Genomic DNA, 15666 nt, shown 5'->3' on the forward strand with positions numbered 1-15666 from the left:
GGCACTGTCGCAAAACGTCGTAAAGACAGCCCTGCAGCAGAGAAAGAGCTTCAGAAAATGGGTAGACAGACTACACCACGTGGAAATTCACACTCGCACATTAGAGCTGTTGATTAAGTTTATTTGGTCATTACAAACATTTATCTGTTTTGTGATATTGTAGGATACTTCAGTGCTATAATGCCGGCCCACATAGAATTATCTTGCCTATGTATTTTGTCTATCACCCCAGTATAACAGATAATATCAATTCATTCGCTTTGAATTAAAGCGAGATGCTTATATTTTGCTCCGTATAAGAGAATAAGCACATTATTCCTAAATGCGTGATACTAATAAGAAATACTCTAGAAAGTACAAATGTATTTCCACTTTTAAAGCACAGAGGCAATTCAAAGTGATTTATGGGGCAAATAAAAACACTGGAACAACAATTACCATCCAATAATTATATGGATGGAAATATAAATTGATTTTAATAAAGTAAAGGGAAATAGGCTAAGATAATTGAATAGAAAGTAAGAATGTTTATAAAGTTTGAGGAGTAAACGTTTAAGGAGTAATACTCACTACATATTATTTTGTCTTAATTTCTTTTTGGTAGTGGCTACACTTTATTATTATATATGGTGGCTATAAACTGTATAATGCAGCCTCACACTGCTCAGCCATCAGATGTGTCTCATATATTGTAATACTTCCCGATATAATGTGTGGCAACTTCTTATAATCTTTTCTTTTCTTTTCAATACTTCATGTTGGAGATCACTTGCAAGGCTGTTTGAGGATTTTGTTTCAGACATGAGCTCATCAGTCTGGATGGTAAAGAGCTCAATTTTATTATTTATGTAAAAGAAAGCTAAGTGCCATGCATTTAAAATGTTTAAGTGTAAAATGAAATCAGTGCTTTTTAATTGTTTACTTACTCAGAAAGGTATTTTAACAATGTCTAAATTGATTAAGAATTTATATAAAGATACATTTGTTGTAGGTGGTCTTCCCCATACTGTATCAGCATCATGTTAAAACTGCAGAACGTAAAAATTTAAATATTTCCCATTGAAATGTTTAAAGTACAATTACACTACATTACAATGGAATGAATAATTACATATTTTTATTGATGTGCATTTCTGAACAACAAACCTTGAGCTATGTTTTGCCGATGTTGTGTTACCTAGGAACTAATGTGGCCAGGGAGGTTGTTTTTTCACGGACGGTGTAATGTAGCACCACTGGTCCCATCTTGGTTTGAGAGAGAAGGGAGAGGAGAGCTAACCGTCCATATTACAGCTGCTTTGTCAGGTACTAAACTGCGTTTAATGTAATTGTCATCTCTTATAAAACTATGCTAGAGGTATGTGTTCAATTCCATGTACAGTATCTGCTTGATAAAACTGTATGTCATATTAATATCTAAGGAGTTATTCTGTCTTGCAGCTCGCTGGCGAGTGAGCTAACCCAGCTAACACTGGTATCGACGGGCTGCTGTTCGCTAACGTTAGCGCTCACTTAGCAACTAAAGCGTTGCGCATTCCAAATGACACTTCGCATCCTTGAAAGGTCCACAACACTGTCTGTTGTGTTAGGGTGGAGACGCCTTTAATCATTGACAGGCATTAATATCTCGATTATCTAATTCTGCAATAATGCTGGCAAGATTCTTTGTCTTTCCTTCTTTGCCCTGGGTTTACATGGAGGAGACCTCAGTTTAGTATACCGTGTCCCGCCTCTGTAGGGCAGGGATTGGATGCTTGGCGTGTCCGTCATTAACACTAGGCCGGTGATTGGTGGCTAACCAGGATGACTACGCCAGTTTTGTTGCATTATTCCCCTGCCTTTTACATGGCCTTCCGTAGCTACTGTTATAACTTGGCTAGTATTAGCTCACATGAAGACTACGTTGTTAGTGGGATGTCTCTTGGTTCCTTGCAGTGAATGAATCGAGCATTTGTCCACATGCTAAATAAGGCGAATGTACGGCACCAGTCTACGTGCTAAACGTTAGCAACTTTAGCAAGATTACTGTAGCCATACTCAGTCTCTTGCTGGTGGAGTCTTTCGATAGAAAATGGATGGCGTTGTCTTAACTGTCGTCCTTGGTTAGAGATTAGTCACTGTAAGGCTAAGAACGACTCTAACTTGCATTGCATTTTTGCTCTAATATCAAATACAACCCAGTAAGTACATGATACTACATAACTGTGCAATACGTTTGTTATCCATCTTTCCAAAAGACCATCAAATAGCCATTAGCAGTTTGTTATTGTACAACATATTCTATTGACAAATGACCCTGTCCTCTTGATCTGCAGAAGCTCAGTGTGTGGCTTCAGTTCTTATTTTTTGAATGCTAAATGTAAAGCTGTAGTGGTAGCTTCAGATGACATTCCACCCCTGACTGACACTGTCACTCATGTCTGCCAGCACTTTTCACGGTGATGGACCCTCCTGGTGGGGGAGACGAACGGCGGAGGCAGGCAGAGCGTCTTCGACGGGAGGAGGCATACTATCACTTCATCAATGAATTGAGTGAAGAGGAGTACAGACTAATGAGAGACAGCAACCTGCTGGGCACACCTGGTGAGGAGGATTACATCTTGCTATGATAATGCACTGATTGGGATTGCCAGTGCAGCCTTGCTTCGCATGTATTCTAGGCTATAAATTAGTGTATGAAGTTGTAGAGATACTCCTTTTTGACCCACCGCTGTTGATGGCACATAACATCCTCTATGTCCATACATTTCACAGGGGAGGTGACTGCTGAGGAGCTGCAGCAGCGTCTTGATGGAGCAAAGGAGCGAGTTTCATCTCAGCCCCGTACTGAGCAGCGCTTGCAGACTGCTGATTCTGGAGAACAGCAGAGCAGTAGCGGTGAGGGAGAAGAGAGAGGGGCTGGAGGGAGACGAGGGGCAGGTAGGGAGGAGGGGGAGGGACTTCTATCTATTGGACATACCCAATCTGGCTTTCACTTGTCATGATGCTGTATGGCTTGGGTTAAATCACTACTGATTAATGAAGAAGCCAAAAAACATTCCACAATAGCACAGCATAATGTTTTATGATTAGACTTTCAGAACAGTAAAACAGATGACAAACAAACGCCAGCTTTGGCAAGGTTTAAACAAGGTTGCAACACATTTTTTTCAACTCTGAATTCTGGTAATAAATACAGTGGAAGTGCTGGCTTAGAATAAGGTGTGAAACAGCTTGGCTAAAACATTCAATGTTGTAACTAGAGGAGGAAATTGCAGTTTTCCTGTACAGGAAAATAGATTTTGGGATGAACACATGTTAGTTCACAGTCTTAACCTTTTTTTTGTTTTACAGGAGGCACAGAGCCTGGACCAGAAACTTCTAATGGTGACTCATTACTGGAGTGGCTGAACACTTTCAGACGTACTGGTAATGCTACCCGCAGTGGGCAGAGTGGCAACCAGACATGGCGTGCCGTCAGTCGGACCAACCCTAACAGTGGAGAATTCCGCTTTAGTCTAGAGATCAACATCAACCATGATCAGCCAGAGCCGGGGGAGCATAATGACACTGCGGACACTGCAGAGCTGCCAGTTACTGCCCCTAGTACAACTTCACCCTCTATACGCACTGCTTCCTCCTTCTCCAACCCTCGCCCGTCAGCCATGTCAAGGCCAGCTCCGTACCCCTCCCCGCGCCCAGTCCTCAGTAGGAGGATGCAGACACGGCGTACACGCAGCAGCACTACCACTCTTTCTATGAGCCCCCCTGCACTTCCTGCACCAGTGTCCCCCCCAGCTGCTGCTCAGAGGAGAGGTGCCACTTTGCACTCTTTAGCACCGCCTCCCACTGTTCCCAACCCTCCTATTGATCAAACTACACCTTCGCAACATCAAGCCCTCAGTGCAGAAATAGAGCAGGGGCATGATGATATGTCTGCTCCTATAGACTGTCCCCGTGTATCACCCCAATCTGGGGCTCAGGCCCCAGCAGTGGGACACGAATCACGTGGCAGCAGGACTCGATCGCGTGGTCGTGCACGCAGGGCTGCAGCAGGGGGAGGGATTTCATCCCGGTTGTCTAGGCGAAGCCGTTCCCCTTTGCATAGAATATCTGCTGTTAGTACCACTCCATCATCCAGCAGTGGTGTCAGTGGCTCTAGCATCCACACTGTTGAGCCAGGCAGTGGCACAAGCTCTGTTTCCATGGAGACAGGGGAGGCTGTGGCAGAACCTGCAGCTCTTACAGAGCCAGCTGTAGAGACTGGAGAACGTGAGAGTGAATCACATGTAATAGGAGCAGGAAGTTCATCGGTGCGACGGCACCCAACTATCATGTTGGACCTGCAGGTGAGAAGGATTCGACCTGGTGAAAACCGTGATCGGGACAGCATCGCCAGCAGAACACGATCGCGTGCACGGGTTGCTGAGAATACTGTCACATTTGAAAGTGATAGTGGTGGATTTAGACGCACCATCTCCCGCTCTGAGCGAGCTGGGATCCGCACCTATGTGAGCACTATCCGGATTCCATTGAGGCGCATCAGTGAGACAGGCCTGGGGGAACCCAACTCCACTGCGCTGCGTTCCATATTGCGACAGATTATGACTGGATTTGGGGAGCTGAGCTCCCTAATGGAGACAGAGGCTGATTCTGAAACTGTTGCACCTAGCCATACAGATGCTATTGGCACAAATAGTAACACTAGCCCAGCCAGTCGTCTGCATACAAATGAGAGTGCAGTTGGCCAGGTTGGCATAGGTGGGGTAGATCAGGAGAGGGTAGGGCTGGTGGGAAGTGAGGATGACCAGGGTGGGCAGGCCAGACTCGGAGGAGGGGTAGTGAGCACCACAGAGGGACGGGCCACCAGCAGAGACACCAACAACCTGGTAGAAAATGGAACTCTACCCATTCTGCGGCTGGCACATTTCTTTTTGCTCAACGATGAAGAGGATGACGAACACCCTAGGGGCCTGACCAAAGAGCAGATTGACAATCTATCCACACGCACGTATGGTCAGGCCAGCCTGGAGGGGGAGATGGGTCGTGCATGCAGTGTCTGCATCAATGAGTACGCCCAGGGCAACAAGCTGCGGCGTCTGCCCTGCTCTCATGAATTCCACATCCACTGCATTGACCGCTGGCTCTCTGAAAACAACACCTGCCCCATCTGCAGGCAGCCCATACTAGCAGTGCATCATGACTGACCTGTTAACTCACAAACACAACTGTCATGTTCCTGGCTGGCTGAACTGAGCAGACCCAAAGTGGGCTTTGCATGTACATAGCGCTTTCATGGTTTAATTTCTTTGAAAATATCCATTGTGTTGAAGTTGAAGAAGGTTGAACCAAAAGTGCGAAAAAAAAGAGACTATAAATGCAGAGAATTAACAAAACTTTATTTTTTTAGACTCCTTGTTTTCAGCAACTTATTGTTTTTTCTTCTTCCTGTGACCTGTTTTGCTGGTCTCTGTCACAAAGCTTCAGAGGCCCATGTCGATGGATGGCATTAATGCTTAAGGAGCTCCTGTAGCCGCTGCTGACTAGTCTCACTTTAACTCTTTAATGTCTGATACATGTGACGGCTCTTTGTCACAACTGGACTACACAAATCACTTCTAGACTTGATTTATTCAGTATAAGCTGTAAATAACTCACCAGTGCTTGTATTTAAAGGTTTTAAAGCCAGACGCTCCTCACATGCCATCTGTTTAGAATGAAAACAGGAAACCTTGTTTTTTTTTTTTTTTTTTAAACATTAACCATTTTAAAGCTTCAACATTCATTTTAAAGTGTCCCTTTACAGTTGGTTAAGAAATGTATGATTTATTGGGATGTGTATGAGCAATGTATTTAATTTTGAAATAAGTTTTATTCTGTACATCTGGTAATATTTGTTTAAGTGCTCTCCATACATCCGTCCCATATAATTCCAGTACAGAATTCATCCATAAAAGCAACCTGCTAAAATAGGCCACTTTAAAATCATTAACAAGACCCATATGAGCAGCACAGTTCAATTGAATGGTAAAAGGCATGTGATAATCAGGAATTCAAAGTTGTAATTTAGTATGAGTTGTGCAATACAGAGAGAAAAGACAGTATTGTTTGTTTTGCTGTTCATTGTTGTTTACATTGTAATGCCTGATTATCATCCCACTTAACAAAGTCATGTAAACCCTGAAATCAATGTTTCTTAGTTCCTGTTGCTTATTTGGATCCATACCTGACAAACACCCTGGGACCTGTGTCATGAAATTTGCACTGAGTAGTTAGCCTAATACATCTGCTGAGCAAAAACCTGGAATGTTGATTTAAATGATTAAAAAATAGAATTTCTAGAGATTTTTCAGTTTTCCAGCTAACTCAGAAATCTTTCTTCATGAGATAGGGACTGGAAAATTGTTGATGTTTGGAGCATCTGCTGCAGCTCTGGCTCCAAAACTACTGTACATTTACTGCTAATGAGAGTCTGTTAACAACACATCTCTTCCTAATTGGGACTATCATAGTGCAATGGTTGCAGTCTATGTCAGTTCCACTACAACATCTGAATAAGGCAGTGTTAATATGATATTCCTGTATGCTGTTAATGGTTTATTTTTCCGTTACATTCAGATATCGGCATTCTAGTGTAGCACAGGTGGATTATTTAGCAGAACCACCTAGTCAGTGTGTTCCCACCAGGGTCACTTTGTACATCAACAATAACAGTACACAGGAGCTACTACATCTCTGCAGTTAACATGTCACTAACAAAACTGCAAGAATGATGCAGTATAGTATGTGAGAATGTGAGAGTGGGTTAAGTGTGTGTGTGTGTGTGTGCGTGTTTGTGTGTGGGTTGGTTAATTGTGTGCGTGGGTGTGGATGCTGAAGGAAAGGTCCAGTGTCCCAATAAACCTGGTTCTCAGAAGGCTTCTGTTCAGTGAATGTCCACCATGGAGGCTTGGAGAGGATCGTGGCTGCTCAGTGCAGAAGTGAATATTTATTCTGTTCCTATTTAATAAGATGGAAATCAACTTTTGAAATATGAATATGTATTATGTTACAATGTGTGAGAGTAAATAAAACAGTTATGATGAATATGTTACTATGTAATAAATGAAGACATGGGTTTTCTTCTCTGCTCCTTAACAATGGAATAAAATGCAGCTTTGTTATGCCCGGAGATCTAGTGTATACAGGTTTTTGTGTGGGCGCGCCAAAGACGTGTGAAGAGAAAGTTGTGTGAAGTTTTGAGGGACAGATGTCAACGGCTTACAAGATCTCTGTACGTGGCCATAATCGGACGAAAATATGTGTGAAAAAAAATCAGTTGAGCGAATACAGAGAGGAGAAGTGGAGTGTCCTGCAGAGTTGATTTTTTATAAGTTTATGTTAAGTTTTGGTAGCTTTATTTTGTTGTGACACTGGGTGCCATTGGGGTGAGTGTTTAACACTGAATGTAAATGTTAATCTCAGTAGTCATACATATCTCTGTTTTCTACAAAAGAAAATTTTACTTTATAAGCATAAAAACACACCTTTGCTAATTTTATACTCAGGTTTAGGTGACTGCTATGTCACATGCTCTGGTATGACCAGTAGTTCGTAGTTGCTAAAATGTTAGCTAGTATTAGCAAACACCGGGGATGGCGATGGAGATGACAGGTGAGTTTGGTTAACTCGTGGTACTGTTAGAAATTTTAATATTTACTGTTAGACCATAATTTTTACTTGTGTCGCTGGTCATCAAAGTTCTATAAATTACTTTTGCGCATTAGCAAATGTCACATAAATATTTGGCTACCGTTAGCATGGGCTAAATATCCGTTCCCTCTAAGGCAAATTATTTAATAAAAACTGCAATGCATTTTTTTTTTTTTAAATATATATATTGTTGTCTGGAAAAAAATACAAATATTTGCACAATAGCTGCTCAACAGTGAACAACTGATTATAGAACATTTCTAATAAGGTCTTATTTATGTTGTTTATATTTTACGTACAAATATCGGGGTGTGCGCACGCAGCTCATCATCCGATGCGCGCTCCCGTGACTCAACTGAGCGGCGCATCAGACTTGTAAAGCCAGAAAGGATAGCACAAAGCAGCCCTTCAAAATAAAGGTTTACAAGTCATTTCTTAAACCCGTGATTTGCACTCTTTTACTTATTTAATGTAACGCTACAATTAACAGTTATTTTTATCGTTAGTTAATATTCTGCTTATTTTCTCATTTGATCGATTCGTTATTTAATCTGTAAAATCCCCTTATCCATTTCCTAAAGCACAAGTTGACATCATCATGTTATGTACCATGAATAGTCCATACCTAAAAAATATTCAATTTACTCCATTAAAGCAAAATCAACAAATTATTTGGCTGGAATTAGGAATTGTGTTGGTATGATCAAATAATAGCCAATTATATCTCTGTTATTCCACTAATTGATTGATCAATTAATTGTTTCGGCTCTAGTTTAATGCAACTAACAAAACAGAAGTGTCTCATAAGGTACACATCAGAAGTGAATATATTATTAAACTATTTATAGAGTTGTATAATGAACGTGATATCCTACAAATAGAGATACAGTATGTGTTGATCATAAGGACATCATTCAAAAATGTAGATCTATTTCTGTCGGATAAAACTAATTAGCCCATTTGTGAAAATAATATAGTGATACAAATGAAGTTCAGATATTTGTGTAAGTCTTCAGATCTATGGTGATGTGGCCTGTTTCCTATAGCCTTTTCTTCTTTTTTGGACTGCTGATTTTTGAATGTTAAATGTTAAAAAACTGTGGCACCTAGGAAAGGTTCTATTAATTACGGTGTAGGATGTTATCATAACTGACAGACATTAAGATATACCTAATACTATTTACAGTTAAGATAATTAAACTGGGAAACGGATCTTGACGGGTAAAATTGTATATGAATTAATTACATTGGAAATTGATCAGATTCCCCTTGTCTTTATTCTAGCGTACCTTATTATGAAAGCAGTGACCGGAAGTAGCTTATTTTTTACTGCGTGTCACTTGACGCTGGCTGAAGCCGTCCTCTACAACATCACCTCCGCGGTCCAGCCGAGAAATCATGATCCGTGAGCAGCAGCAGCAGCAGGAACGGCCGCAGCCCGGGCCCGGAGCAGCATTTCACTGCTCTGCCGGTGAGCCATGAGCATGCCACCGCTCCGGCCTCGTCGCCCCAGCCTCACCGACACTCGTTCACCACCAGCAAGATGTATTTCAACCGGAGAGCCAAGAAGATACACAGCGAGGGAGGTAAGCTTGGAAAAAAAAAACAAACACCATTTTAAATCTTTTCTCAACCAGGGTTCCGCCCGCCGCTTAATTCGTGACCTAATGTAAAGTCGTGTTTATGTCATTGTTGAAATAGGCCTTACTGGGGATATAGCGGCCTATATAGCTATAATCATGCGTATTTTAGTATGTGCTTGGAATAATAACTCGAATCGGTGTTGTCCGGGACTGCGGCATGCATGTGGGGTGACTTGGTGTACCGGTATTTATCTTCAAGTCTCACTCATTTTTTTTTTGGCACTGTTTGGGGATGCAAGGGCAAGCAGACTGCAGGTGCCTGCTTCAGGTAGCACACTCTGCCCTTTGAATAACCAGGTATTTTTTTTAAATATATCGATTATCTTGATATATAGGGATCCGTGCTGTGCCTTAACACCACGATAGAAAAGATAACAACATATTTATTCTTGATAAGATGAATGTGAATGCGTTGTATGACCTTATCACTATGTATGGAATGTACTCAATTCACCATGGCATCATTATGGTATTATATAATTTTGTTGCAACAGCCTCTTGTAGCCCATCTTTACCTCCTGAGTGGCATCATATGGGATATTTTGTTATGGATTGACTTGCCTAAATACGAATATTTATTAGCCTAATGTCTCTTTATGTTAGTTGATATCTATATTAGTAAGTAATTTTCGTTATTTTGCTGTTCAAACGTCCAACCCAAGCTCCTATAGATCAGTCCTAGAACAGCCTATTACCTCGCCGACTTAAAAACCACGTGACCGTCTAAAGAGCGCTCCATACTTTGAGCCGCCCGGAACTGAGTCTCACCTCACCTGAAGGCCCTCCACATCCAGAGCCTGGGGAAGGTATGATTCAGGTTGTTGTGTACATGGCCTGTGTTTGTTGCTATATCAACCATGCTGACAAACTGTATGGTGTTGACTGCAGTTCCACTTTATTGGCAGCAAATACCTCATCTTGTCCTCAGCGTTGGAAAGAGGATGGACGTTTGACCAACTGACTGCATTGGATGATTTCACAAATGGCAAACAGACATCAGATTAGATTGTCCTGGAAGAGATGTGGCTGGCTCATTCAGTGGCTTTTAATAGTGACTGGCACATACTGTCGGACTGCATTGCTGTTGTGTGTGTGTGTGTGTGTGTGTGTGTGTGTGTGTGTGTGTGTGTGTGTGTGTGTGTGTGTGCGCGTGTGTGCGCGCGTGTGCGCGCGCGTGTGTGTGTGGCTGCATGCCTCTTGCAGCTTCCAGAAATAGAAAGCAGGGCAAACTGTGAGCAGAGATGAGCGCCCACTAGGTCATGTTGTCTTCAGGCCAGAGGTTCCCACATATTTATTTGTTGAGGATAAACAACTGGATCTTTTGACACTGAGGCGGCACATTTTTGTCACAAGAAAGATCAAAGGTTAAAAGCTTTTAGCCCCAATGTCAAAAGGTAGAAGGATACCTCTTTTGATAGTATAGTGCAAAGAGTATATCATTTTCACTTCATATTTGTTTAGATAGAATATAAGAGGGCCTTACAATGAATCACACTGCTGTTGTCAGTTGTTTGTTTTACATGTCTGTTATGTGATATTGACCTAGTCATGTGGCAAAACTTCAATTATGAGATTCACTAGTTTTCTTCTTATTGATATTAAAGCAGTTAATGTGAGACTTTCAGTAACATTAATGGATCTCTTTTTGGTTTCATGGAGTCTACAAGTTGTATCACAGTGTTTTCCCACTACCATATTTAAAGCACAGAATGGAGCATCAGTCGGTATGTACATGTGCTCCCTCCTGGAATCTCAACATTGCCTTTACTGTAATCTCTTGGAGCCTGACCTCTTGGTTCTTTGCTCCAATTAGCGAGCTGCAACATCCCTGGTGATGACGTCTGCAGCTACCAATCTGTCACATTTACTCACACTCTCTCAAACACATTCACCCACAGAGGAATCATTTTATTTGTTTGCATTTATGACCATAAATAGTGAGTGCTACAAACTCTGACCATGTGTCTAAGAGCATCTCTTACACATAAGTACAAACACACACATAGATACTTTGCAAATTGGTTGTTTCAGAATTATGTAACAATAGAAAGAAAAACAAACTGTCTCACAGTTTTTGCAAATTGTCTTGGATAGCCTACATGATCTGTATTTAAATGTAAGGAGACATCTTGTCACAGTGTTGGTGGGTTGAGTTTATGTGAGTCATGCAGCTCAGCCAACTGTCAACTATATGTCTGTTTTGCAAGATAGTGACTGGTCGTCATGGCTGCCAAGCTACTGAAGATCCCATTTGGGAGATAGAGGCCTAATAAATTACAGCAATACAGATGTATTTACATGAGTTGGACACAGGGGGGCGTTCCTGGGCAAGCTACAAACATTTTGGTCAAGTCCATTTCAATGTGTAACCATCAGATCTTTCATATGCAGGCCTATATCTTATCTTGCAGTGACGGGCACATACAAACACATTTACAGTGCACTCACTGACATATAGATGTGTTGTGTGCGGTACGTGTATATTGACTTGCTGTCCTGTGTGTGTTGTTTTCTCCTGCCGCGGCCTCTCTGGCACCTACAGAACAGTTAGTGTTGACCCCCATTAGGCAGGAGGCTTCTGAACTGCAGGACCCAGGCCAGGGCGCCGGCGCTACCATGCGCACCCGCCTCACAGACAGGTTTGACAAAAGTGAGTTTGCTCGAATTAGACTGGATGACGCCCAATTTGTGTCCCGAGTTCCAAGGTGCATGTGACCATGCCATGCGCAACGGCTAGGAGCAGCTGTCTCCCAACCCCCGGCCCTCAAGAGCTACAATGTCTAGTTACTGAATGTCTCTGGTTCTGGTCTGAAAAGGTTAAGACACACTGTTACTACTGTGGACCCTGAAGAATCTGTAGCTCCTTGGGGCCTGGAGTGATGAATGCTTAACAGGAATTAACCCTCTCACTGCATGTGCTTGTAGATAGTGGGGTGACCACTCATGTCAGACCATGCTGATGCAGGCAGATCGATATGCACTGGAGTCTTTATGCAAAACATTCAATATGAACACGTATGCATGCTGTAGAACACAACACATGGCATGGCTGAATAGACATGTACATGAACACTGCTGCATGCATGTATGACACATACACACTGTGAGCTGGGTTTAGAGAGGGGGGCAGGGGAGCAGCTGCATGTTGGGGCCTTGCATGTTTTTTTGCCATTAAAAGATGTATGTTCACCTGTGTGTATGTGTGTGTGAGAGAGTGTCCATACTGCACTGTCAATGTGTTTGTGTATGTATATGTGCATATGCATACATTAGTGTAATGTGTGTTTGTGTGCGTGTTGCAATATCACCTGTAGGATTACCAGGTTATGGATTAGAAGCAGGTAAAGTTGCAGAGCAGACACAGAGGGGATTATCAGGCTCTCTCACTTGGCTCGTAAGAGGCTTTTCTCGCCTTACTTCCTACTCTGTTATGGTGGTAAATGGACCCACTGCGGATAGTTGGGACCGGGTCAACCAGGACCTGCAAATAGGGCCTGCAGATCACCTCAGAGACCAGGACAACCATGGGACGTAGGGGTAACCCAGGCGGACGACGCTCTGTTGGTAATGCTCTCCTGACCACACAGCCGGATTGGGGGCTGGACAGAGGCGTATCGGGGGAAGATGTTTCATGTTCGTTAATTGAAGTTCTTGAAATAAGTGAGATGGTTGCGGTTTAGTGTTTACCTCAAGAACACTTTGATAGGGTCTGTGGCTGTTAGAGGATAAAAACCTGAGACCTTGCTATTAAGTGGCAATGACACCAAAAACTTGAAATATGCATATTCTGATTTGCCATGTATATTCAGCTGCCCAAGTGCAATTGCATCGAAAATGTTTTGACAGATCATGTAAATACACAAAACAGCCAGTTTATCTGTCCTCAATGTGGCTTGTGGGAATGGGAGTGCTTCATCAGCTGGGGTAATTGCAGCTATTCTACTATAACTGATGTTATGATTAGTAGCTATTTCCTTTCTGGCTCATTTCATCTCTTGGCTGCGCGTTCGGAGGATAGTGCATTTCTGTTCGATTGGATTAATGACTGGTTTAAATGTGTGAGCATCACAAAAGCTACGCGTGTGCCATTTAAAACACAATTCTGGCAGTCACGTTATTGACTCAGCCGCTGGGGGAGACGCTGTGATAATGGTTGATATTTGAGTTGTTTCTTGAGCGGAGGCATGGGGCACAGCACCGAAGGCAGGCTGTGTGGTGAAATATGCTCTGCCATGCTGGAAAATGTAGATGAATTATACAGCCTGTCTCAATTCATTATTTAGTAGCCCAGCCTGCTTTTTAACCGTGAAAATTTGGCACCAGGCCAGGGCACCTTGGGTTCAGCCCAAAACACAAAGTTCATGCTCCACTCTAAGATAATATAAAGCCTGTGGTGATTATCATCTTCTTCAAATTACATGTTTGATGGATTTAATTGTTTGCATTTTCAGTCTAGATTGCCCTTGTTATGCTTACAGCTTGTTTTATCTACCCACTGTGCAAAATGCATTTGGTTTAATAGGCTTCTTATAACTCCGTAGGTATTCACCGTAGAAAGATACTAGAAGAGCCATTAGGCTTCTCTATAATGGATGAAAGTTGCATGGTAATGTTTATTAAAAAAAGTGTGATGTTAAGCCTCAGCAACCAAATGGGTGGCTGGTAGTATCAGGGTATGAGATCAGGGTGTGTGTTAAGAGAGGATCAGTCTAGTCTTACCTCCTTTGGCAGCAGGTTATCAGACCCATGGTACCTGTTCGGCTTGCCTGGGTGCTTCAGGTGTAATTGACCTGGCTGTGCTCTGCTGGGGTTTGCTGCTGACTCATCAGTGGCACATCAGTAATGAGTTACGGAGGTGACTGTGCCTCTACTCCATCAGAGATGAGTAACAGAGGCATTGATCTCCTCAGAGATGAATCAGAGTCGAAGTGTGCTGCTGAGAAAGCCGTTATTGATCTGCTTGGACTCTACGAGGGTTAAAAAGTGGAAGGGGGGGGGTCACAGAAATGAACAGCAAAGAAAAAGATAACACATGATGAAAAAAGAAATGTATATAAGGAAAGAAAGATGACATTATAGTTAGAGTGCATTGAGCTTACTACCTTTAACCTTGTATCATCCTTAATCATTTCCTTACACTTGCTATCTTGATTGACCTCAGTGCCATTTGCGGTGTGAAGTGACTTGAAGTGAAGTGAGGTCCAGAGGTAATAGCCTGGTGAGAGATATAGAGATGAGAGATAGGGTACTCATTATCATTTTGCTTGGATAGACTTTGCCCTTTGCTCTCTGCCTTGCGCAGACATGTTGTGGTCTGGTGTGGAATAGCACTACACCAAGGTTGGAGTTAGGTTTTTAAACAGTGTTTAAGCTCTCAAAATCTAGAGCAGGTTTCTTTTGCAGAGGAAGATGTATGGCAGTGATGTATGTTATAATAAAAAAAAAAAATTGAAAGCCTGTCTTTAATAAATGAGACAAAACAATGAAATAATCGTGGCTGTTTTCTATAAACACACGCCACTTCATGTCTCTTTCACTGGAGTGGAAATCTGATGTGCCAGTAGTGATGATAGCACTTTCAGTCTGACTGGTTTATGTCTGGCCATTTTACAATTCCTCGTCTTCTTAAGAACAAGAAGGATAAGTGGCACATAACAACATTAACCTAATTGATGGATGAGGGGAGAGAATGACTCCTCTATTGTAGGATCGTAGTTCTGCAGAAATAGAGTTTCAGAAATTCAATCTGCTAAACCCTGCCTGTGCTTATTGTTTTCCAAATTATTTATGCGGTTATTCGGTTGTTGTTTTCACTTTAAGATTCACAGAACAACACACACAATGCACTGATCCCAAGAAATACCACAGTTCCATACAAGTAAGAATTAGATTCATATAATAATCTCAAGTGATGCAGAAGGGCTCACTGTGAATTAACAACTGCATAGAAGGCATTGTGGAAAAGTATAAGCGTATCATCAGACTGTCAGGATATTTGGAGTAGCTTACCTGTGGCTTACGAGATAAATGCATTCTAGATATGATTGCATTTTGCTTTACTGGAGATGCAGAATGGCGCGATCTGCAAACCAACAGGAAAGATGCGGAGAACAGAAACCTGTTGTAAGTGGACACTGCGCTGTTGCACAGGCAATCGCTGTGAGAGTGGCAGCAACATGAAATGATCTCCTGATACATGGCTTCTGCCTCAGGGATGTCATTTGACCCATGTGTGCCTAACCACGGGACCTTAAGACGATATCAGGCTTCTGGCCCTTTAAAAGCGGAGTCCCGGCTTTGCTCCTCCGCAGCACCGAAGGAGCTCCATATGGCTTCCTCTCGTTGTCTGAGT

The 15666-nt window shown here is 42.3% G+C and overlaps 2 protein-coding genes across 6 annotated transcripts in view; both read left to right on the forward strand.

Annotated features, from left to right (window-relative positions):
* Nucleotides 1–1226: 1226 nt before the first annotated feature.
* Nucleotides 1227–7150, forward strand: rnf6 (ring finger protein (C3H2C3 type) 6). 2 transcript variants are annotated; one of them, XM_056364999.1, is made up of 4 exons: nucleotides 1227–1305; nucleotides 2428–2583; nucleotides 2755–2919; nucleotides 3334–7150. In XM_056364999.1, the coding sequence occupies exons 2-4, from the start codon at nucleotides 2442–2444 to the stop codon at nucleotides 5184–5186; spliced, it is 2160 nt and encodes a 719-aa protein (XP_056220974.1). In that variant the 5' UTR covers nucleotides 1227–1305; nucleotides 2428–2441; the 3' UTR covers nucleotides 5187–7150. The 2 variants fall into 2 exon arrangements, with proteins under 2 accessions (XP_056220974.1, XP_056220975.1); XM_056365000.1 differs by having other exon boundaries at nucleotides 2755–2877.
* A 1811-nt stretch (nucleotides 7151–8961) lies between these two features.
* atp8a2 (ATPase phospholipid transporting 8A2) overlaps nucleotides 8962–15666 on the forward strand; it is a 49651-nt gene continuing 42946 nt past the window's right edge. The window contains exons 1-2 of one of the 4 annotated variants that reach the window (XM_056364992.1): nucleotides 8962–9257; nucleotides 11857–11964. In XM_056364992.1, coding sequence (XP_056220967.1) covers nucleotides 9215–9257; nucleotides 11857–11964 — 151 coding nt within the window. In that variant the 5' untranslated portion in view covers nucleotides 8962–9214. The remainder of the gene's footprint in view (nucleotides 9258–11856; nucleotides 11965–15666) is intronic. The other 3 variants (XM_056364993.1, XM_056364994.1, XM_056364995.1) reach the window with 3 other exon arrangements.

The sequence above is a fragment of the Seriola aureovittata genome, chromosome 20, assembly GCF_021018895.1.
Source record: "Seriola aureovittata isolate HTS-2021-v1 ecotype China chromosome 20, ASM2101889v1, whole genome shotgun sequence".
Classification (NCBI taxonomy): Eukaryota; Metazoa; Chordata; class Actinopteri; order Carangiformes; family Carangidae; genus Seriola; species Seriola aureovittata.

What these genes read in the sequence shown, in the direction of transcription:
- rnf6 (XM_056364999.1), top strand. Translation starts at nt 2,442, where the DNA reads ATGGACCCTCCTGGTGGGGGAGACGAACGGCGGAGGCAGGCAGAGCGT. An exon ending in CAACCTGCTGGGCACACCTG is followed by an intron (nt 2,584 to 2,754) that starts GTGAGGAGGATT and finishes TACATTTCACAG; the next exon opens with GGGAGGTGACTGCTGAGGAG. An exon ending in TGGAGGGAGACGAGGGGCAG is followed by an intron (nt 2,920 to 3,333) that starts GTAGGGAGGAGG and finishes TTTGTTTTACAG; the next exon opens with GAGGCACAGAGCCTGGACCA.